This window comes from Dermatophagoides farinae, chromosome 2 (assembly GCF_024713945.1).
Source record: "Dermatophagoides farinae isolate YC_2012a chromosome 2, ASM2471394v1, whole genome shotgun sequence".
NCBI lineage: Eukaryota > Metazoa > Arthropoda > Arachnida > Sarcoptiformes > Pyroglyphidae > Dermatophagoides > Dermatophagoides farinae.
In genome coordinates, this window is record NC_134678.1 from 649030 (window position 1) to 672683 (window position 23654).

General features: G+C 29.8%; 5 protein-coding genes across 7 annotated transcripts; 3 read left to right on the forward strand and 2 right to left on the reverse strand.

Annotated features, from left to right (window-relative positions):
* Positions 1-1434: 1434 nt before the first annotated feature.
* Positions 1435-2558, forward strand: LOC124491435 (uncharacterized). Its single transcript, XM_047054075.2, has one exon. The coding sequence runs from the start codon at positions 1453-1455 to the stop codon at positions 2512-2514; it is 1062 nt and encodes a 353-aa protein (XP_046910031.2). The 5' UTR covers positions 1435-1452; the 3' UTR covers positions 2515-2558.
* Positions 2559-4224: 1666 nt separating this feature from the next.
* Positions 4225-6890, forward strand: LOC124499654 (uncharacterized). Its single transcript, XM_047063592.2, has 4 exons — positions 4225-5371; positions 5459-5731; positions 5818-6060; positions 6126-6890. Exons 1-4 carry the CDS (start codon positions 4225-4227, stop codon positions 6431-6433), a joined length of 1971 nt encoding a protein of 656 aa, XP_046919548.2. The 3' UTR covers positions 6434-6890.
* Positions 6750-12958, reverse strand: LOC124493684 (uncharacterized). Its single transcript, XM_075728882.1, has 9 exons — positions 10614-12958; positions 9963-10559; positions 8139-8668; positions 7982-8073; positions 7808-7907; positions 7644-7748; positions 7395-7583; positions 7177-7317; positions 6750-7099 (listed from the first exon to the last, which is right to left on the reverse strand). Exons 1-9 carry the CDS (start codon positions 12805-12807, stop codon positions 6956-6958), a joined length of 4092 nt encoding a protein of 1363 aa, XP_075584997.1. The 5' UTR covers positions 12808-12958; the 3' UTR covers positions 6750-6955.
* A 468-nt stretch (positions 12959-13426) lies between these two features.
* Positions 13427-17592, reverse strand: LOC124492774 (protein argonaute-2). Of its 3 annotated transcripts, none has more exons than XM_075735763.1 (4): positions 17461-17592; positions 16480-17357; positions 14144-16419; positions 13427-14069 (listed from the first exon to the last, which is right to left on the reverse strand). In XM_075735763.1, the coding sequence occupies exons 2-4, from the start codon at positions 16694-16696 to the stop codon at positions 13773-13775; spliced, it is 2790 nt and encodes a 929-aa protein (XP_075591878.1). In that variant the 5' UTR covers positions 16697-17357; positions 17461-17592; the 3' UTR covers positions 13427-13772. The 3 variants fall into 3 exon arrangements, with proteins under 3 accessions (XP_075591878.1, XP_046911728.2, XP_075591879.1); XM_047055772.2 differs by lacking the exon at positions 17461-17592 and having other exon boundaries at positions 16480-16531; positions 16604-16831; XM_075735764.1 differs by having other exon boundaries at positions 16480-17488.
* Positions 17505-19113, forward strand: LOC124492780 (N-acetylneuraminate lyase). Its single transcript, XM_047055785.2, has 4 exons — positions 17505-18019; positions 18091-18503; positions 18580-18725; positions 18786-19113. Exons 1-4 carry the CDS (start codon positions 17928-17930, stop codon positions 19071-19073), a joined length of 939 nt encoding a protein of 312 aa, XP_046911741.2. The 5' UTR covers positions 17505-17927; the 3' UTR covers positions 19074-19113.
* Positions 19114-23654: the final 4541 nt, after the last annotated feature.

A 23654-nucleotide genomic window follows, 5' to 3' on the forward strand; every position in this document is an offset into this window, starting at 1 on the left:
ATTGTTGATGATGATGATGACCGTAAAAAAATTTCATGCATCAATTCATCCATGATTGGTTTACGGTTAAATTTTTTCTCTTTCTTTTATCGGTTTGTTCCACACACACACACACATCATTTGACACAGTGACAATTATACTCTCTTACCAATGCTTAATCGGGTATTCATTGTTTGTGCGTGTGTGTGTGTGTGTATGTTTCAATAAATGAATGGATCAAATGACGCACAAAATAATCGATACTAGCTAGCACTCATTGAAATTGATACATGGTTAGTTTAATTTTGATTGTATAATGGTTTTGTTTGGCGATTAGATTGATTTCAATATGTTTTTGTTGGTCTGTGGTGTGTGTGTGTGTGTGTGTGAAAATGTCACAATAAAAATGATTTTGATTTCGGATATCCTCGATGGAGAGGCAGAAAGAGAGAAAGAAATCAATATTGATGAGATCGATTGATTCGTTCATTCGAACGAAAAAAAATGATAATGACTGTGCATGTTGACATTCGAAATTCGAATTTTTTTTTTGTTTTGTTTTCTTTTGGCTGTTCAAAAATGTCGTATCATTTCAAATGAAGAAAAAAAAACTCAGCAAAACATGAAAAAATTGTACCGAAATCCTACCATTTTCTTTTCATCATATCATATAATGAAAACCACGGCAATTGAACACTGGATTGACAATGACGTGTGTATATGACAATTGGTTGTGGTTACGCTGGTGGTGGTGGTGATAGAATGTGTCTGTTTTATTTTCTCTTTCTCGGTTAATCGATCTATCGATCGAATGAATGAATGAATGAGACCCATATCCATCCATTGTGTAATTGTATGCAGCAACATACACGAGACAACAAAAAAAAACCATTTCACTACTACTAATTGATTATTACAGCATCAACGAATAATCGACGATTATTGCTGCTGCTGCTGCTGATAATGGTGGTGTGATTATGTTAGTAAATAGACGCGCGTGTACACTTTTTATTCAAATTTATTCAATTCAGTGATTTTCAAAAAATTTTTTTTTTTTACACTAAATAAGTACTGATGATGATGATAATGATGATTATGACAAATTGAAACATTTTTTTGTCGTTGCTGCTGTTGTCTTTTCCTATTATTTAACCATCACTTCAATTTAAAAGAAACGCAACAATGCAACGTGTGACCATTGACAATAACGTGCTAAACGCGTGTCATTATCGATTGAGAATAATATAATAAAAATGTTACAAAGAGAAGGAAATTTTTCCATAAATAAATTCACCACAAGAGAAAGTTTTCGATGGCAAACAAATGAAAAAAAAATGTAATTAATAATTCGAAATGAAAAAAAAAAATTCTACAATTGATTAACCAACAGCGAATATAATGGAATGTCCAAACGTTATGAATGTGAAATTTTTTTTTTCTGAAATCCACCAATTTCCAATTGTCAATAATCGATGAATCTAATCAATGAATTATTGTCAATAATACGAAATTGTTTTCTATTAATTTGTGGCCTATTAATCATCAGTGGTGCTACGTTGGAATTGATTTTTGCACCAATGTTATTGGGCAAATATTATTTACCATCCATTATTCATCATATACAACAACAACAACAACAACATCAACAGTCATGTTTGATAATATTTTTCTATACAATATTGATGACAATTCAATTGTTCAATATGATTGCATCTATACTATTGTTTTATCATATATTCATTACAAATTATCATGATAAATGGTTAGCATATGATTCATTAATGTTAATATCGATCACAATGTCATTGGCATTGATTTTATATCAAAAACAAATGGATTGGAATTTTTATCAAGAAATTGTTAAAAAAGATTTCTATATTCAAATCAATCGTATTGGTGATTATGTTTGTCAACGTAGTAGTAGTAGTAATAGTGGTAATGATTTAAGAAATTATCGATCCACAACAACAACAACAAATCAACAACAACAATGTCAACATTCAGATGTTTATTATTGGCATCAAATGAATCGTTGTTGTGGTTGGCAATCACCATCAGATTTACTTGGTTTAATTAAGAATACGAAAAAAATTTCAAATAAAAATATCAGTAATGATGACAATAGTATCGATGATCATCGATTACCAGAATTTTGTTGTGAATCAATAATAAGTCGTAATGGTGGCGGCGGCGGCGGTTTTCGTAATCTAAATCGACATAATATTCCATTCTGGATGAAACGAAATCAGAATCAGAATCAGAATAAAAATTATTGCCATTTACAATCACCATTCATTTTTAATCGTACCTGTAATGATGATAATCAACAAAATCACCACCAACAACAGAAACATCAGAATTATCGTTATACAGCACAATCATTCATGTCATTACGTAATCTATCATTGATTAATCATCCAATCGATTTGATTTATATTTTATTGAAATTATTTGGCACATTGGTTTATACATATTGTAAACAACATTTATTACCACAGATTGAAGGACCATATTCATTTTATTTGGTTCCATAATGTAGAAAATTTTTCTGGAAAGAAAATCAATCAATTTTTTTTTTGTTATTCTCTGGTGATGGTTATATTATAATATATCCAATCACAACAATAAATAATTTGTGTGTGTTTGGGCTGAAACTTTTGTCTTTTGTGGGCGGTTTCATTTGCATATAACGCATGCTTATTGGTTTGTTTTTAGTTTATAGGTTGTGATGATACTTGGAACCGCACAGTAGTAGTAGTACCAAATTCGATCCATTTTATTCATCATTATATGGAACAAATACACACATGCACACACACACACTGATTTCTGGAACAAATGACTGTTGTCAATTTCAGGCTTCTTTCTTGGTAGTGTATTTTGAAGAAAAAAAAATAATAACGATGACTGTCAAAACCAGATTCTGGAACTACTACTGAAACATGGAAAACAAGAAAAAGAGATGCAGAAGAAGAAGGAAAAAAAATTAAAAGTCGTCAAATACAGATGACAAAAAAAAATTCAGAGAGGAAAATGGAATTTTTTTTTTTTTGGAACTAAAAAAAGCTCCACCCACTACAGCTCAATTTCATCATATCAAAGAATCCTGTGTGTGTGTGTGTATAAAATGAATTGAGGCGTGATTTGAATTCTGATTTTTTTTTTCAATTTAGATTTTGTTATTATTTTTTTCTTGGCTAGTACCATGGATTCTAGCATCACATCATGAGAATCATCATTATCGATTGAATTGAGTGAAAAAAAAAAGAAATCTGTTTGGGACAGATTAATATGATGATCATTGGTTGATATTAAACAAAGTTTTTTTTTCTGGAAAACAATTCTATTTGATGATTTGAATTGAGTTGACACAGACACACACACACACACACACATACGAACACACTGTATTCGACAGTTTTGTTTCATCATCACCATCACCATCAGCATTTTATTGTCAAAAAATGATTCAATCTGATTTGATTGAACAACAACGACAATTTGTGAATATCTAATTAGTGAATGAACAAATGAAATTCATCATCAAACAACAACGATTCGTCAAATTTTTTCTACTGATCAATCAATCAATCAAAATGGAAAATATTTCGTTAGAGTCTGTATTCGACAATTAACTTATTAAAATCAAGTTTTGTTTTCAATATTGTTCAAGCATATTTTTATGTCATATCATTATCATCATCATCATTTTTTCTGGTTGTATGTGTATGTCTGATCCAGGAACAAAACAACCAAAAAAAAAAAAAAAATTTTGTTGTCATCTGGTAGCAGAGATATCATTCATTTTTTTTTGAATTTGTTTTGTTCTTGACAAAGCATACAAGTGTCCAATACACACACTGAAGACAGAATTCGACAAACGACAAATTCATTCAAATCTGATCTGGTAAATGAAAAAAAAAGAAAAAGAAAAAGCAAAATCCAATCAAATTCATTCACATCTCAAGTGTTTATGTGTGTGTGTGTATGTATGGATCTGGCATCTTCAATTCTGGTGAAGCTGTTCGATGATTCAAGAATATTAATAATTTCATTGAGTGTGTGTGTGTGTATGTGCCCTAAAGGGGAACAGTGGAAAAAAAATATTTTGAATTTCTGGTAGTAGTAGTTTTTGTACACAATAGTAGTAGCAACAGATTTATTGATTTTTTGTTTTTTTTTTTGTTTTGTTTTGGAACACAGTGAAAAAGTGACACCATCGTCATCATCATCATCATATAAGAATGTCATATACAGAATCAAAACATCATCATCATCTTCATCATTCATTTGGAGCGTCAAGAATATCACCACCATCACCAACAACAACAACAACACCACCAGAACAAACCATACAATCATCATCATCTGGATATGTCATTGGTAGTTGTGGTGGTAGTAGTCGACCTATATCATCATCATCATCAACAACGACAACAACAACAACAACAATAACTGTTCCACCAATCCATTTTAATCAACAACAACAGAATTCCAATATTCAACCAATAACAACAACAATATTTGAATCATCATCATCATCATATTCAACAAATAATAATCATCATCATCATCAGAATATTGAACAGAATTCAATGGCTATTGATCAGCATACACAACATACAAATTTACATTATCCACATCCACATCCACATACACAGCATCATTTATTTGATTCATATCATCATCATCATCATAATGAACAACAACAACAACAACAACAACTAAATCAAAATCAATTTCATTATAATCAAACATCAACATCATCGCCATATTATAATCATCAATTGATTGATTATTCTTATCCAACATATTCAGAATCATCATCATCATCATCATGTTGTATTTTACCATATCATCATCAATATCCATCATCCACTACTAGTCAATATCATCATCGTAATACATTTTTAGAGACAACAGATCATCATCATCATTCGAATTATTTTGATACACCAACACCAGTATCGAATTTAATTTTTGAACATCAGCAACAATTTGGACATCACCATTATCATCATCAACAACAACAACAACAACAATCGCAGGATAGATCCTATTTGGTCAGATCGAATAATAAAACCATTGAACAAATTTTATTATCATCAATGAATAATATTACCACTACAACTGCTGCTAATGTTGTTGTTGCTCCTTCGGCTGTATTATCATCATCATCACCACCATCATCATCATCATCATCATCACCATCTTCATCGACAACAACAACAACAACAACAATGTCACCATCAATATCCGGTGAGAATGAAATAATGATGATGGAAAATAAAACAAAAACAACAACAACAACAAATAATCGTGGTAAACGTAATAAATCCGGTAAATTAGATCATCATAATGATGATGATGATATGAATATGAATAATGAAGGTAAAGATTATGATTTTCAAAGAAATTTTTTTTTGTTTCCGGAAAATTTCTCAAAAAAAAAAATTTTTTTTTCGTTTTCTCAAAAAGAAAAAATTCCTGATCAATCAACAACAGCAACAACAACAACAAAATCACCGAAACCATCGTCGATAAAACGATTAAAATTATCGATTATTGATCAATCAGATTTATTGGCCACTGAAGAAACATCAACAATAATGACAACAGCAGTGAATGAAGATGAAATTGGTATAAGTGGTGGTGGTGGAGGTGGCGGTGTTTCAAGTGGCGATGATTGTTGTTCCAATAAAAGCACAAATCAATTACAAGATCCAAATTCAATGATTAATACGCAGAATTGTATGTAAATTTAAATTAACCAAAAAAAAAAATGTGCATAATGATAATAATTTTTAAACATCATCAAATTCATATATAATACATAGCAAGTGTACGTGAACGTAAACGAATGTTGAGCATAAATTCGGCATTCGAAGAGCTACGATTACATGTGCCAACATTTCCATTTGAAAAACGTCTTTCGAAAATTGATACATTACGTTTAGCTATTGCATATATTGCATTATTAAAAGAGATACTTGTATCAGAATTGGATCCAATTACCTATATTGAAAAATGTTTACGTGGTGAATTAAAAGGTGAACATACCGCTGATTGGAATACTAGTGGTAAGTGATTTGATCATTTTTATCAATTGATTTTTTAATCAATCAATCAATCATATGTTATATAGATTTAACAGCCAGACTTTCATGGATTAATTGGGAAAATCTTGGAATTAATATTCAACAACGTAATCCGATGGGTGCATTTTCACCATTCGTACGTACACCGCATTCAATTACATCGATTCCATCGTCATCAACATCAACATCGAATCATCAATCGATGACAATGATAATGATGAATCAATCAAATGAATTGGGAATTGTTCCATCATCACCATCATCAACAACAGCAACAACATTGACCCCTGTTGATGATTATTATACAACCAGCGGTGCAATCTATGCAAACCATCATCATCATCATCATCGTTGATTAAACACACAAACACACATGAACACAATTTACAAAATTCAAATTCAAAAAAAAAAAAAAAATTTTTTCTTCAATTGTATCGATCACACGATGTTTGATAATCATTAGATTGTTATAAATTTAGTTTGACACGTGTTCAAAAAGTGTGTTGTCGTTGTTGTTATTGTAACAAAAAAAAAAAAAAAAAATTCATCATCAACCACATACACAGATAAATTTTGTTTTTTTTCAAACACGTGACATATGGAAAATCTTTATACCAGAAAACAAAACAAAACAAAACAAAATTTCTCTCACAACAACAACCAAAAAAATGTAAATGTAAATGATATTTATTGAGCATACGGATGTCATATTCAAATATCTTGTAATAATTAACACGATAATCAACAACACATATCCGAAAACGACAACAAAAATAGTTTTTTTTAATTTAATAAAAATAATCTTTCAATCAGTGTTTGTTTGTATATTTATTATGTGATGATGATTTCATGTACCAGAAAGAGATTAGATTTTGTTTCATTCAGTCATTCTATGATTCGTATAATTGAATCCTTGAAACAATAGCTGATCATTTTCATTAATCGGTTTTTCACATGGTGTTATACATGGAATTTCTTTTGTAAAATATTGATCAAAATATGATACATCTGCATCGTGTGCCTGGTTGTTGTGATTAAATAAATGAAAATTTTTTAAATTTCCAAATCATTAATCATTCAAAATTCATAAATACATACCAATTGTGGTATAAATGGTGGCTTACAACGACATTTTTCCACCATATCCCATTGTACACCATGATACCATGATTGTTGAACAATTTCACCAACCGTACTATTTGGTGAGCCAAGTCTTTCTTGTGGATTTTTTTTCAATAACTTTCAAACAAACAAATAAATAAAGAACGACATGATTAATTTATAATTTGTGAAAAAATCAAATCATTCCTTCTTACCAGAACAATTAAATTTTTCACTTGTTCAGAAAGAAATTTTGGATAATGTACTTCAGTATTGCATACATTCCACAATAGTTCATCTTCATCCGTACCATTGAATGGTGATGTGCCCACACACATTTCATATATGACAACACCTAATGCCCAATAATCAACTGAATGATTGTATTTTATTCCTTTTATTATCTATATGTAAAAAAAAGATTGTCTAATTAGTAAACAAAATTCTCATGAATTGAATTATACCTCTGGTGCCATATATTCAGGGGTACCACAAAAATTTGATGGTAAAAATTCTTCACGATACATTTTACCAACACACATTCCAAAATCAACTAAACGAATATGTCCCTGTTTTATGAATAGAATAGTGATTAAAAAATTTTTTTTTGCTTCCAAACAAAACTCACATCATTAGCAACCATAACATTATCCAATTTGAGATCACGATAAATTATACCACGTTTATGTAGAAACCAAAGTGCACAAATCATTTCGGATGAATAAAATCTAATTATCATCGAAAAAAAAAATCAAACAGAAACATTAATCAATCCAAGTTTGTTTCATCATCATTTACTTACTTTGCTTTATTTTCAGAAAATTTTCCTTCTTTCTGCACATGAAACATAAGATCACCACCGGAACAAAGTTCCATTGAAAAAAATAAATGACTCTATTGATTTGAAATGAGAAATTAATTGTTTTGGATCAATCAAATAAACAAACAAACAAACAGACCTCCGTTTGAAATGTGCAAAATAATTTACAAATAAATGGATGTGATGTACCATATGCAAGCACTTTACGTTCAATCATAATGGATTCAACATCATCATCTTCGATAACAGTCTCTTTTTTCAAACATTTCACAGCAAAATGGCAATCATGATTGATCAATTCGGCAAGCATTACTTTACCAAAACTACCACGACCTAATAATGTAAGGAAACGGAAATCATCAATTCCATATTCACGAAAACGAATTTTTCTTTGATGTGCATTTCGTCCTCGTTGAAATGGATCTTGTTGATTAATTTTTATCTGAATTTTCATTGAATTATTATTATTCGAATCAAAATCAGCATCCGTTATGCTGTTGTCGCTGGTAGTGTTGCCGAATTTTTTCTCCGAATTCGATGGACTTGATTGTAATGAATGTGATGATAATGAAACCGGATGATTTGTTGATTCATTTTCAACAGATTTTGTTGTTCGTGGTGGTGGTTGTGGTGATGGTAGTAATAGGGTGGCGATTTCTTTTGTTGATTCTGTTTTCATGAAGAGAGAGAAAAAAAAATGAATCAATTTTTTTTAATCAATCACCAATATCAATCAACCTTGTTATTTCGTTGATTGTCGTCGATAGAAAATCATTATTAAAATGATAAAAAATGATATATATAACAATATGAAAATGGCAACAAAACTTTTCAGATAAAGATCAATGTACCATAATCTAGTGATATTTGGTCTCATTGTTTTTGTTTTTGTTTTCGCTTTTGAAACCCACACACACACACACACACAGAATGAAGAATTGAATTTGAATGGAAAATATCTGCACAACGACGACGACGATTGAATTTTATTTGTTTTCTCTTTTTTTCATCTTTCATCATCAATCTCTATATTCATCTTTGCAATAATTTGCAATTTCTATATATAGAATTATTATATTATTACTTGTGCTATGTTTGTGTGTGTGTGACAAAAAAAATGAAACTTGTGAAATAGTGTCCACATATTTATTGCCATTTCAAATGTATATATGTGTGTGTGAAAAAGTGTTCAATTTCAATTTCAACGCCTGGAATATTCTACGTATATATAGAGATAAACAAAACAAAAAAAATTGATGAAAAATAAAATTTTCAAAATCATTTCTCGTTAAAATAGTTTTAAATGCATGATTAAATGATGATGATCATGATCATCATTTGAAAAACAAAATAGAAATAGAAACAAAACAAAAACACTAAACGGAAACCATATGTCTTTGTAACTGTGAAACATTTCTGCTTTTCAGATTTTTTAAAAATAAACTTTTTAACTTGTTTTCAAACATTCAAACGATGATGATGATGATATGCCAATCAAACCGAATAAGGCCGGTGAATAAAAATCGTTAATTCATTCATTTATGTATATGGTGTCTTGGTGACAAGCGAAATTCGAGATTTTTTAAATATACATTTTACAAGCAAAAAAAAAAGATGAAATTTATAATCGTTATTATATACATCTACATCATCATCATCATCATCAAATTGGTTGCCAAGTGAAAAAAAAATTTGGCGAAAAAAAAACAAACAAATAAACCTTGAAAGAAAAATATAATAATCCATTTATCCATTTAAATGACTTAATAATCTTTGAACTCGACCGTTTTGTTTTGATTTGTATGAATTCACCAGGCAAACAAGAAACCAAAAAAAAACTTGTCTATACGAACCAGACACAGACAGAAATAATGATAATCAGATTGGATTTGTTTTTTTAGTGGTAAAAAAATTAAGGAAATGAATCGTCTGGAAAATTAAATTAAATTCACATTTTACTTACCATTTTTCGATGTTTTAATATTCTTTTTCTTTTTATTTGATTGCTCTTTTGGCTGCTGTTTATTCATTTGATTGATTTCTTCATCTCTATTTGACAATTGATTGGCATCGGTATTTACTGTATGAATGATGCCAATGTTATTTAATTGTTTTTGTTGTTGTTGTTGTTGTAATAGTCGTTTATCATCTGATTTGAATTTTTCATTGTTAATTTCAGATTTTTTCGATTTTGTTCGTTTAACAATGGCTGAACCATTTTCATTTGATTTAGGTGATTGAATAATTTTCGGTGATTTTGGTGGCGATACAATTATCGATTCAGATTCTGTTTGTATTTCGGATTCTTTTTCCAATGTCATTGAGGATTTATTGAATGAAAATTTTGTCTTTTTCGATTCTTCTGGTACAATCGATTTCGATTCATTTGTTTCCAATTTCGGAGATTTTGGCTTTTCATTCAGTGATTTTTGTTTGATTTTGGACACAGGATCTTCAATCAATTTCGGCGAATGTTGTGGTTTTATTTCAGGCGATTTAGGCGGCGACAATAAAACCGGTGACATTGATTTGTCTTTGTATTTTGTTTTTGGTTTTAATTCTAGTATAAAGTGGAAAAAATGTTAACCAAAATCAACAGGATATCAACACAAACCTTCATTGGATTTTTCTACAATTCGTTTCTGTGAACTTTCACCTTCTTCCGACGTTTTCTTCGCTGTCGCTTCGTTAGGTGACAATAATGTCTTCTCGTTGTCGTTCAATTCCAATGGTTTTATTGGATCTAATTTTTCTGGAATAAGTTTAATTTTAGGAACTTTTTTCGATTCAATCTCTTTCGATTGATTATTGTCGATAACAGATTGATCATTTTTAATTTGGTTTTCATCTTGTGTTTGTTTTGGTTTTTTTCTTTTTGCCACCAAAATTTTCATTGAATTTCCATCATCAGTTGTAGGTGGTGTTTTAGGCGACAGAATTGGCAATTGAGATGTGGCCGATTTTTTCAATTGTTTCAATTTATTACCATCCGACTGAATGCTAGATTGATCAACAATTGTTAATTTATCCGGTTTTGTTTTGATTTTCTTTTTCACTTCTTTTTCTTTATCGACGACCAATTCATTTGCAGAAATTTTCATTTCAATCATTTGATCACAATAAGGTATATCAATCACAGTGGAAAAATTTTTCGATAATTTCAATGATTTTGTTCGTTGTACTGCTCGTTTTGGTGGTTTCGTCATCATCGCTTTATCCATCGTTTCCTTGTTATTCACCATTGTTGTTGTTTGATCTTTATCTTTAATTTTTTTCACTGGTTTTCGTTTTGATTTTGGCTTCAAATCATAAGCTTTTTGTGATAATATTATCCGGTGAATTTCATCATTTTGTTGTTGAATTTGGCCATAGCCAGTGCCGGTGTTGGTGATTGTTGTCAACAATGATTCTTTTAATAAAGTCGGTTCATAATTTCGATGATGTGGGTCGATAAAATTTAGGTCATCGAATTTATTTTTAAATTCATCATCATCATCATCATTATTATTATTATTATCATCACCAATTCCGGCATCATCGTTCAAATTGAATGAACCTTTCCATCTTGTAAGACAAGGGGTGTTGGTGGTGGTGGTGGTTAATGTTTGTTTTTCTTTTTCATCCACAAAAAAATTATTATCATTCGAAAAATTTGTCCCATTCATAGATGAAATGTCTTTGATTGATTCTTTTTTCGTTTCTTGTTGTTGACAATTTTCAATCAACATCATTGATTCATTGTCATTATTATTATCTTCAACTTCTTTAATTGATTCTTCAGTAATCTTGTGATTGCTACCGAAATTTTTTTTCAGTTGTTGATTATGGTGATCATATGGAATGTCCCATGAAATTGAACTACGACGATTAGCATTCAATAATGGTGGTTTATCATGTTCACGAAATTTAATCAAAAATTTATTTCTTTCCAATCCTAATGTTGGTTGTTGCTGTTTTATCGATGATAATGGTGATCCGGATGATGATTGATCATTCGATAATGATAATGAATTATGATGTGAACCGGATGGTGATTCTTTACGTGATGCTGATGATGATGATGATGGCGGTATTGGTGATCCAGTTCCACTGCCACCGCTACCTGAACTACGGCGATGTTCATTTCGTATCAATGATGTTGATGGTGATGATTTGCCAAATTTTTGATTCAAATTCGATAATAATGGACGATCACGAAATTTCGGTGCATGATAAACATTAGTGAAACGATAATAATTTCCAGGTAAAATGTATGAATTTTTACTATATGAATTTGCTGAATATTTTGTTCCATGATTAGATGATCGACTACTACTACTACTGCTGCTGTTTAAATAGCTTAAATTATCATTGAAATTTGTATAGAAATCCGTATTACGATTATTCGTTATTGGTGATGTTGATGAATATTGTGATGGACTAGTGCGGCTTGATGAACTATCACGTAGATATGCTAATCTTGGATTCGATGGTATCGTTCTCAATGGTGTTGTTGTAGTGGTTTTCGATAAACGATTCGATGAATCAAAATCAATTTCAGTGGCCAATGAAAATATACTTTTCGGTCGAAATATACCATCTTTTCCACGATTTAATGATGGTGAATTCAAACGTTCTGTTGATGAATTATATGTTGATGTTGCTGCTGCTGCTGATGATGATGATTGAAAGGAATGAATATTGGAAAATTTAATATTACGAAAATCGGATATGACATTTGTAGCTGGTGATGATGATGGTGAACTACGATGATAATTATGATGATGATGGTGATGATGATGATGATAAGATGAACGATCGTTATACATTATTATTATGATGATGGAAAAAAATTATTGATTTATTGATTAATTTAGCTAATTTAAAACATTCTTTTCAATTAACACTTGAAGAGAAACAAAACAAAACAAAAAAAAATTTAATCGGTTTCTCTCTCTCTCTCTCTCTGTGTATATGTTTGTGTCTGTCTTGATTTGTTTTCAATGTATTTTTGTCTTTGAATTTTCACTAGATTCATGTTGAATCAGATGCCAAATGGTAATGGCATCGCTTACGTATGTGTATATGTGTGTGTGTATGTTAATTAACAAAAGCAGACTAATTCAGATTACCACTATTGTATATTTATATTCTAATGATGATGATGATCATTATTCTTTTTCAATGCGTGTGTGTGTTTGAATTTGAACTAAAAAAAAAAAAAATCAAACCAGAACACACACACCGTGTACACGTATACACAATGATGACAACAACAACAACAACAAAATGAAAAATTAGTTCATGAAAAAAAAGAAAGAAAGAAAGAAATTCCTGAATGGGAAACACTTTCACTATGATCATGATGACAACGACGACGACGACGATGATGATCATCATGATAATTCATCACCAGAATGAAAAAAAAACAACTGAAAATGAAAATTATTTTTTTTTTAAAGATTCTCTTTTTTTTTATTTTCAGCAAAAAAAAATCAGGATTAAAATCATATTCTTTCTTGGTTAAAAACGATGCATGCAATTTGTCTGATTATTTTTGTGTGTTTGTGTTTAGAATTTTCTTTTTCAATTTGAATTGACGTAAATTTTTTGTTTTGTTTTTTAAAATTGTTTTTTTTTGTCAACCATTGATTATTGTATATGTTTCTCATCCATCCATCCATCCATTTCGAATCATATGTCAAATCTGGATTTTTTTTTTTTTGAATAAAAAGCCAAAATTTTGTCAATTTATCGTCGTAGTCGTCGTCGTCGTTGTTGTTGTTGTTGTTGTTCAAAGATAAAAAAATGAATCCTGTGCTTTAGGATCATGAAATGTAATCATCTGCTGTAAATGTTCAACATTCCATTCATCAGTTGATTGAATTGGATTCTTTTTCAATTCATGTAATAAATGAATTTTACATTTATATGCACAAAGATCAGCATATTTTATTGGCGTTGGTATTGATAATGGTGATGAAAAACGTACCGAATTGTAGCAAACAAGATAAGCTAGTTTATGCAATTCCGAATTGGTAAATTGTAATTGATTCTCGATGACAATATATTTGGTTGGTTTCGATGTTCCCTACAAAGATGATTTAAAAATAAATTTTTTTTTTTAGAAAAATAAAATCACCATCATCATTATAATATACATACAAGTCTGGAAAAATGTGAATTCACATAGGCCACAGTGAAATTTGGTTCACAAATTGAATTGTCGACCACTGTACCACAAGGTACATTTCGTGTTGGTGGACCTTTTTGATTGGCATCCGAACTGGTTGGCATTGTTTTTACAAAACGTGTATGATGACGTTTCTGTACGATTATCAATGTGAATCGTATCTTCAATTTTGTTTGTTCAATCAATCGACGAATGGCTTGCAATTCAATCGTTTTCACTTGATCAAATTGACTTTCGGAAACACCATCACGAAAAATGATCAAATTTTTTGGATAGTCACCATTAATCTTTTTATATTTTTCCAACAATTCTTTGATCATTTCTGCCAATTGTTCAATAATTTCCATTGTTCTTTCACGTTTTTGTATACGAAAACAATTTACGAAATCAGTCATTTCCACATTAGTGGTACCAACAGCAGCGGCTATTGAAACACGAAAATTTTGTGAACATTCAAAGTATCCGGGATGATTTACATCGATACCGATAATCATTGTTTCATTCAATTGAATTTTAGTGCCAATTTGTTGTTGAAAATATCGTGGTTCAACTACAGTATTTTGACCGCCAAGATTGCCATTAACTTCAAATAAAAGATTATTAAAATAACCACCAGGCACGTTGGCAACACGAAAACCATTTAGACATTGAATTTTCAATCCTAAATCTTTACAGCCAATACTTGATGCAGCATTATAAATGTCGCTTGGAGTTAAATAATTATGGTGTTCCGGTACTACCACAAAACAAAATTCAATCTTACATTCAGTTTTTAACTTTTTCAAGACATTTTCAATGTCATTCAAATTTTTTATACGTTTAAAATCCTTATATCTCAAACCCATTTGTAGATTTGAATTCATTTTTTCAGCTTCATCCACTAATCCATCAATGAAATCGTCGATTATTCCATTTGAAATTTTCTCATCAAATGAAATAAAAGCCCATGGAACAATTGATGCTGATTTTGTTATAGCACGTGGATTTCTCACCACCATTCTAGGTTTATCAAGTTGATATCCATTAAATTTTACAAGTTTATTTTGTAGAGTGACACCAAATTCTTTCAGGATGGTCGATCCAATTTTACTGATACGATCAACATATGATTGAATTTTGTTGAAAAAGGATTCTGGTTTCAATGCACATTCTTTCATGAATACCTTGTGGATATTTGGATAATTTTTAGTATTATCAACAAATTGTTTCTCATCAATATAACATAAATCCAATGGCATATAGATGTGTGGTTTTGTCATTTGCACCATTGGTAACCGTGGATTGATTTTCACTTCTGGATAATTTTTATTGAAATAATCCAAAATTGTCATATTGTCATCATCATCACCCAATTTCATCTCATTAAGACGAGTGGCAATCAATTCTTTGATTTTATATGAACGTTTTTGATTACCATGTTCGGTGTAGATCGATAGATTTTTAATGAATGAATTGATTTTTTTGAAATTAATTTTTTCAAAATTTGTAATATTTTCTCCAGATTTATGATCATATTCATTGATCAGATCCATTAATGTTTTACATTTTGATGAAATCAAACATTCAACTCTTGGTTGAATTACCAAACAAATGCCAACTTGTGCCATACGTGTTGATAATTCAAATCCATACACAAATTCAATGAATGACAATTCTCGAACTGATCGTGGTTGATTCATGTCAAAATAACATTGTCCACGTACGGTATAGTATTCCATGAGAATTTTAGCGAACAATGTATTCAATATATCGATAATTTGATTGGGAATTTCATTCACTTTGCCATTGTAAAAATCTTCAATAATTTTAAGATTAATTTTTTCTTTGAAAACAATTTCCACATTTGTTTTCGGCACTGAACGATCAGGTTTTCCATTACCAACACGATATTCAAATTCATTGACATAATCATTATCCAATTGAATCTTTTTTGTGGTGTACAGATTTTCCCAACCATTATAGATGAATGGTATATCTTGAAATAATGTTGGATTTTTCGATAGAAATTCTTTCAAAATTTCACGTGAATTGTTACGTAGAAATTTTTCACGATTTTGTTCAGATCTTGAATCATTTTTTTGCGTCTGATTGATTGATGGTGGTTGTGAAATTTGAACATTGTAGTGATAGATTTCTTTTTCGGTTATATCCAATTTATAATAATTTCCAACCAAATTAAGTGAATTCTTTTGATCTACTTTTGGCGACAATGATCTTCGTATTGGATATTGTTGTGATTCTGGAAATTCTGTTTTTTTTTGTTATTAATTTTTCTATCAATTTTTATGCAAAATTATAATTAACATACCCACGGGTGATGCATCGAATGATCGTTGTCGATTATCATTATTCCCGGGATAACGGTTGTTGTTATTACCGTAATTACGGCTGTTGTTATTCCCGGAATAACGGTTGTTGTTATTACCGTAATTACGGTTGTTGTTATTACCGGCAAAGCGGTCGCCACCACCACCACCACCACTAGCGAAACCACCACGTTTTGGTTTACCACGATTTTGAGACATTTTTTTCAAAGAAAAATTGGAATTAAAATCCTGTTGGCTTGATAGAAAACGTTTTCATAAAAAGATTTTTGAATACAAATTTGAGACAAATTTGAAGTCGATTAAAATGACGACTAATTCACTTGTTTATATAGCTGTCTTGTCAGCTTTCAGAAACGCCATCGCTATAATCTTGTTTATATAGTATGGCCCAACCCAATCTGCTCATTTTATCGTCGATCATTGTAGATACATGATGCAATTGGATGGCAATATGGATCTTCTAGAATATACTCGAATGGTTATGATCAATAACAGAGAAAACAACAACAACAACAACAACAATAGCAACCAAATGGCGATAATATATTGGACAGACATTTGAATGGTTTTATTGGTATTGTGTTTGAAATGATAAATTGTGATGAAGGTTGTTGAAGAAAATAAAAACGACCAGCCATTAAACATATGTGTGTCTGTGTTTTTTTTTTTTTTTATATGGCAGAGAGAAGTCATTTGCTTGACCTGAATGATTCTTCAGATTCACACTGTTTTAACAGATTTTTTTTTTTTTTTTTTGTTTAATGTGTAGTCGTAGTCTAACAGATTGATCGTTATGTTGTTGTTGATGATAAAATGATTGTCTGGTGTTTGTGTGAATCATCCAAGGCCAAATAAAAACCTAAAAATGATATATAAAATTACAATCATCAATAAACTATATATAAGAATTTAACACATGAAACTGATGCAATAGATAGGCAATAACAAGAAAAAAAACAAACATTGTTTTAAAATGATGACCGTCGATATGTTTGATTTTTTTTTTATTGCACTTTATAAACACACAAGTGCTTGCCTGGTTTGTGTGTGTGTCCAAAGATTTGGTCGATTTGTTTATTGTCGATATTGACTAGCAGAGTCAAGGTCTTCTTTTCAACTTGAAAAACCAATGTGTTTTTGTGTCCAAAATGTCCACCATGTGGTGACGTTTTCTTGGCGGCTCATGGACATTAATGAACAAAATAATAAATTCGAGGTTTATACCCCCTCCCATTTTATACATAACATATGTAACTGCATCCATATCGAACACAAAAACTTGATGATTAATTTTATCGATTGTCGAATATTGATCATTCGATCATGATATATGATGATAATCAAATCTGAGTCTGAGCTTTATGTGCGTTGTTGTTATAGAAAAATTGCATTCAATTCATTCATTTCAAACGTTTGAACAATAAAAAAGATGAACAATTCATTGGAAACACGAAAACAATTGATACACAATTTTAATGGTCCTGTTTGTGCCGTTGCCACTGCTTTTGATGATGATGATGGGTTTGTTTTGCTTTGTTTTGTTTTGTTCGTTTTTTTTTTTTTTTTGCTAATTTCACGAATGATTAATTTAGCCAATTGAATACAAATCAAATTGTTGATTATGCTCGACACTTAGTCAATATCGGCGTAAAAGGGGTCTACATTTTGGGCACTACGGGTGAATCATTTGCATTGACATTTGAAGAAAAATGTCAACTAATCAATGCCTGGCATGAAGCATTGATACAATTGGATCGAGAAGATAAACATCTTTTGGCCATTGTAAATGTATCGGCAATGTCGATAAAAGAATCCGAACCATTGGCCAGATTAGTATCAATGCAATTGAATCGTTTCAATGGCATTGCATTGTTGGCACCAATTTTCTACAAAGTCGGCAATGCTAATCAATTAGTGTCGTATATTGGATCGATTCTGAATAAAACGGATGGCCAAATTCCATTTCTTTATTATCATTTTCCCGATAGAACTGGCCAACAGAATTGTAATATTATTATCTTTTTTTCACGAATATTTTTTCACTTTTGATTGAATTTTTTCATTTTGTTTTTCTCATATAGTTGAACTGGAATCGTTTGTGGAAAAAGCCATGGAATGTTTACCACAATTTTCGGCCATAAAATTTACCGATACAAATATTGTTCGTATGGGTAAAATTCAACGGAAATTTGGTGATAAAATAAAAATTTTTGCCGGCTATGATGAGGTTTGTTTTGATAATAATGATCAACAAGTTTTGATTAATTTTGCATGTCTGAATATTAAGACTTTATTGGCAGCACGAATTACATTGAATATCGATGCTGGTATATGTGCTACATTCAGTCTTGAAAATTGTGTCCAATATTATCTTTCAATATTGGATTCAGTGGACAAAGGAGATTTGTTACGAGCACAACAGAATCAACAAATGTTGGCCAAAACTTGTGAACAATTACAAATGGATGGAAATTTTTTTCATTCATTAAAACAACGTTTAAATGGAGAATTATCATCAAAAGGATTACAATTCGGCAGTGCACGTTCACCAGTTTGGATTCAATTAAAGAATTGAAGAAAAAAAAGAAATAAAATAAAAAAATTGTTTAGCAAAAGTGTCGCCGTCTATCCATTTAAAGTGTTACTTTTTTGAATTAATATTCATCAAATAATAAGCGGCGTCGCGCCAAACTTAAAGTTAAAACAAAACAGAGAAAAAAAATTTTCTCAAAATTTTCTCTCAATCGATTGTATTGTGATTATCGATTGTTTTGTTTTGTTTTTTTGTTTTTATTTGATATGCACTAATATTTTTTCCCCCTTAAATGTATCACATTAATGGTGATCAATCAATCATCAATATATCGCAATCTTTCAATTTTTTTTCATACAAAACTAAAAACGCAATCATCATCATCATCATCATGTGTGGTGAATATTATGATGGAATGAAAGAAAATTTTGAAAAATTATCATAAATCAAGCAAATGTTCAAAATAAAAAAATCGATTATTTAAATACTTTAAATTATACGGAATCATCTTTTTTTCTGTTTCGTTTTATTATCTCGCAGATCAAAAAAAAAGACATTAATAATCATTGAGGTGTATTGTTGCTGCTGAAAATCATTTGATCGATAAATTGATTCCAATGAAACAGACTAGGTTTCATTTTATCTCTATAGAGAATAATCATGGAAATTCAGTAATTTTCTTGGCTCCAAGTTGATCGATTGGTCGCAATTTGTTTTTTGAAATAAAGTCTTTTTTAAATTGATGATAAAATTGACAATAATGAAGTAATTGAAGTTTACGATAAATATATCCTAATGATTTAAGGTAGTTTAAATACTGGGAAAAAAAATTCCACATTCGTTTGTCGAATTCAAACTTGAAAAAACCTGAATGTGAAAATGTTGTTCAAAATCAAAACATTTCTATACGATGCAATTAAACATATTGTTGAAGAAAATGGCACCGTACGATATCGTCTATTACATAGTGTTGATGTTTTGTTTTGTGTTTATTGGTTGATACGAGTTTTGTTCGTTTTATTAATGTTTCTGGATCCAGAAAGATTTCCGTTATATAGATATGATTATGCATCATTATATTTCTGGAATCATCGTAACATTCTTAATAAATTCTTTATGATCATACAAATGTTTATTACATTGATGGAATTTTTCGCTATCAAAACATTTTTCTTTAACCGTGTAGATGCACTTTGTATTCAGATTTTTTATGATTGTATCGTATATAATACTGATCAATATTATAAAAGTCGAGATACGAATGAAAACATTGCAAAGAAATTGTCCCAACGTTTCGAGAATTATCAACAACAATTTGCTCATAATCATTGTTTATTATCGAAAATGTTTCCGCGATTGTTGAATCATTGGTTCAGAATTCGTGTTTGGATCGATTCATGGTTGCAATTGGATCGTGTCGATAGGAATTTGTTTGAAAATCAAAATAAAATGCGTTTGTTTCCCAATGCAAATATCAAAAGCCGAAAACACGTTTTGTTATTCGTATTGATTATTGATTTCTGCAATCATATTCTTCACATTTTATTGTGTAAGCATCATCATGTTATTCTAATTTAATTTAATTTTTTAATTTCTCTTTCTATTCATTCTATGGATAAAGTACTAAACAATTTCATCATGATTACTATAATTACTCAACAAATGTTTCAATATGAATTGGTAAAAAATTCCCCGATCATGAAATTCAGCGTTATGATTGAAATAATATTATACGCATATAATAAATTCACTCTGTTGCAAAATGCAATGATACTTTTCGGTGCAATATTTGCAAAAAATTATGTATATCAAAATCAATTGGCTTATATGCATCAAAATTTTATGAAAATTATAAAAAATTCAAAAACAAATCAGAGACAAATCAATATGTTGAAGGAACTGCGATTCATTTATATTGAACATAATACATTGGCATATTATGTATTACATAGTGACAAATATACATTGAGCGGAACGCTTTACTATTTTGCATTGTTTAGCATACCGGTTAACGTATTATTTATTTGTGAATTAATCTTTGAAGATCTGTCGGCGCAAACAAAATTTGTATTTTATTTTGCTGTAGTGGTACATGTCATTGCTGGTTTTATTCCGTTCATAACTTTAGCACATGTTTCCCGTTCTATCCATAAAATCAAAGATTATATACCAGGTATGCAGCTACAATTGAATCGTTCGACACATATTCGAATGAAATTGAAATATGATGATCTCTATGAACGTTTGATGTCTGGTAAAAAAATTGCTTTTACATTCGGATATCTCGGTAATCTGACTTATCGTGGGTTATTCGAAGCATTTCTTGGCTATATTGCAGCTTTCTTTATGATCATGGGTTTCTATACGCGAGAACATTCAACATGAATAATTATGATTTGATCAAATGATGATGATGATTCCATATAATTCTATTACTTTTAACCTTTAATTTTGAATCATTTGTTAATTCCATCTATGGTTCGTCTTTATTTATGTGTGTGGTAGTAATTGTAGAACAAATAAAATGATAAAAATCTATATCTCTATGTCGGTTCTATGTGATTCCAATGATTTTCATAAAATCAAAGATCATATACCAGCAATGCAGCCACATTTGAAACGTTCAACACGTCTTCGTATGAAATTGAGATATGATGAATGTTTGATGTTGCATTTACATTTGGCTATTGTTATGTTTTTTCATTTTTTATGGTTTATTCCAAGCATTTTTTGGTTTATCTGTATTTAATTTTTTTTCCTTAATGCGTGCATGCGTGTTACAATGAAAAATTATAAAATTTTGATCAAAAAAAGTCAGGAGTATCATCGATTGGTTTGATTTATTGATGAAATCGAATTTGATCGATAAATTGATTCCAACTAATCATACTAGGTTTCATTTTATTTCTAGAGTATAATTTTGGAAATTCAGAAATTTTCTTTGCTCCAAGTTGATCGATTGGGCGCAATTTGTTTTTTTTTTTTGAAATAAATTCATTTTTGAATTGATGATAAAATTGACAATAATGAAGTAATGAAGTATACAATAAATATATATCCTAATGATGATCAGTAAAAAACAAAAAAAAACGGTTCATTAAAATTATTGATAAACCGATAAAAAGAAAAGAAAAAGTTTCTCTTTCATTCGATCAATCAATCATTAGTCATAAATATTTGGCAACATTCCACGAAAATTATTAAGTCATTAATAATAACTGAGGAATATTATCGATTGATTTGATTCATTGATGAAATCGAATTTGATCGATAAATTGATTCCAAATGTGATTATATATTTCATTTTATTTCTAGAGAATAATTGTGAAAATTCAGTAATTTTCTCTTCTCCAAGTTGATCGATTGGGCGCAATTTGTTCTTTGAAATAAAGTCATTTTTGAATTGATGATAAAATTAACAATGATGAACTATTGAACTTTAAAATAAATAAATATATCCTAATGAGAGAAGATAGTATAAATAGTGAATGAATGGAAAAAAGTTCTTCATTCGTTTGTTGTATTCAGACTAAGAAAAACTTGAAGAGAAAATGTTGTTCAAAATCAAAACATTTCTCTATGATGCAATCAAACATATTGTTGATGATAATGGCACCGTACAATATCGTCTATTGCATAATATTGATGTTTCGCTTTATGTTTATTGGTTGATACGAGGATTAATGTTCTCATTAATCTTTATAGATCCAGAACGTTTTCCATTATATCGATATGATTATATATCATTATATATATGGAATCATCAAAAAATTCTTAATAAATTTTTTGTCTTGATTGTCATATTATTCATATTTACTGGATTTCTTGGTATACGAACATTTTTCTTTAACAATGTGGATGAACTTAGCTTTCGATTATTGTATGATTGTATCGTATATAATACGGATCAATATTATAAAAGTCGAGATACGGATGAAAATATTGCAAAGAAATTGTCCAAACGTTTCGAGGATTATCAACAACGATTTGCTCGTAATCATCGTTTATTATCGAAAATAATTCCACCATTCTTGGTGAATCGTTTGTTCAGAATTCGTGTTTGCATCGATTCATGGTTGCAAATGGATCGTGTCGACAAGGATTTGTTTGAAAATCAAAACAAAATGCGTTTGTTTCCTAATGCACCACTAAAAGGACGTAATTATATATTATTATTCGTATTGATTATGGATTTCTGCAATTATTGTTTGCACATTTTCATCAGTAAGTTTCATTTTGTTTTGTTAATCTTTACCACATAACAAAATGTTTGTTTTTTCTTTCATCTTTTTTCCATCCTTTTACAAAATTTTATTTTAAAAAGTGTTGACTATTTTAATTAGCGGAGTCATAGTTATTTATTTTCAAATTTCACAATTTGATATTGTACAAAATTCATTTGTATTGAAATTATGTTTAATGATTGAAGTGATATTATTCACACATAATACATTTGTAATGCTTCAATGTGCAATGCTACTATCCGGTACAATGTTGGCATCATTTAATGCATATTACAATCAATTGGCTTATATGAATCAAAATTTTAAGAAAATTATAAAAAATTCAAAAACAAATCAAAGACAAATCAATATGTTGAAAGAACTCCGATTCATTAATAAT

What these genes read in the sequence shown, in the direction of transcription:
- LOC124491435 (XM_047054075.2), top strand. Translation starts at nt 1,453, where the DNA reads ATGAATCTAATCAATGAATTATTGTCAATAATACGAAATTGTTTTCTA.
- LOC124493684 (XM_075728882.1), bottom strand. Translation starts at nt 12,807, where the DNA reads ATGTATAACGATCGTTCATCTTATCATCATCATCATCACCATCATCAT. An exon ending in TTTTCTGAAAATAAAGCAAA is followed by an intron (nt 7,908 to 7,981) that starts GTAAGTAAATGA and finishes GATGATAATTAG; the next exon opens with ATTTTATTCATCCGAAATGA. An exon ending in ATGTTATGGTTGCTAATGAT is followed by an intron (nt 7,749 to 7,807) that starts GTGAGTTTTGTT and finishes TTCATAAAACAG; the next exon opens with GGACATATTCGTTTAGTTGA.
- LOC124492774 (XM_075735763.1), bottom strand. Translation starts at nt 16,696, where the DNA reads ATGTCTCAAAATCGTGGTAAACCAAAACGTGGTGGTTTCGCTAGTGGT. An exon ending in ATTCGATGCATCACCCGTGG is followed by an intron (nt 16,420 to 16,479) that starts GTATGTTAATTA and finishes AAAAAAAAACAG; the next exon opens with AATTTCCAGAATCACAACAA. An exon ending in ATTCACATTTTTCCAGACTT is followed by an intron (nt 14,070 to 14,143) that starts GTATGTATATTA and finishes TCATCTTTGTAG; the next exon opens with GGAACATCGAAACCAACCAA.
- LOC124499654 (XM_047063592.2), top strand. Translation starts at nt 4,225, where the DNA reads ATGTCATATACAGAATCAAAACATCATCATCATCTTCATCATTCATTT. An exon ending in TATGAATATGAATAATGAAG is followed by an intron (nt 5,372 to 5,458) that starts GTAAAGATTATG and finishes TTTCTCAAAAAG; the next exon opens with AAAAAATTCCTGATCAATCA. An exon ending in AATGATTAATACGCAGAATT is followed by an intron (nt 5,732 to 5,817) that starts GTATGTAAATTT and finishes TATAATACATAG; the next exon opens with CAAGTGTACGTGAACGTAAA.
- LOC124492780 (XM_047055785.2), top strand. Translation starts at nt 17,928, where the DNA reads ATGAACAATTCATTGGAAACACGAAAACAATTGATACACAATTTTAAT. An exon ending in GCTTTTGATGATGATGATGG is followed by an intron (nt 18,020 to 18,090) that starts GTTTGTTTTGCT and finishes TGATTAATTTAG; the next exon opens with CCAATTGAATACAAATCAAA. An exon ending in TAGAACTGGCCAACAGAATT is followed by an intron (nt 18,504 to 18,579) that starts GTAATATTATTA and finishes TTTCTCATATAG; the next exon opens with TTGAACTGGAATCGTTTGTG.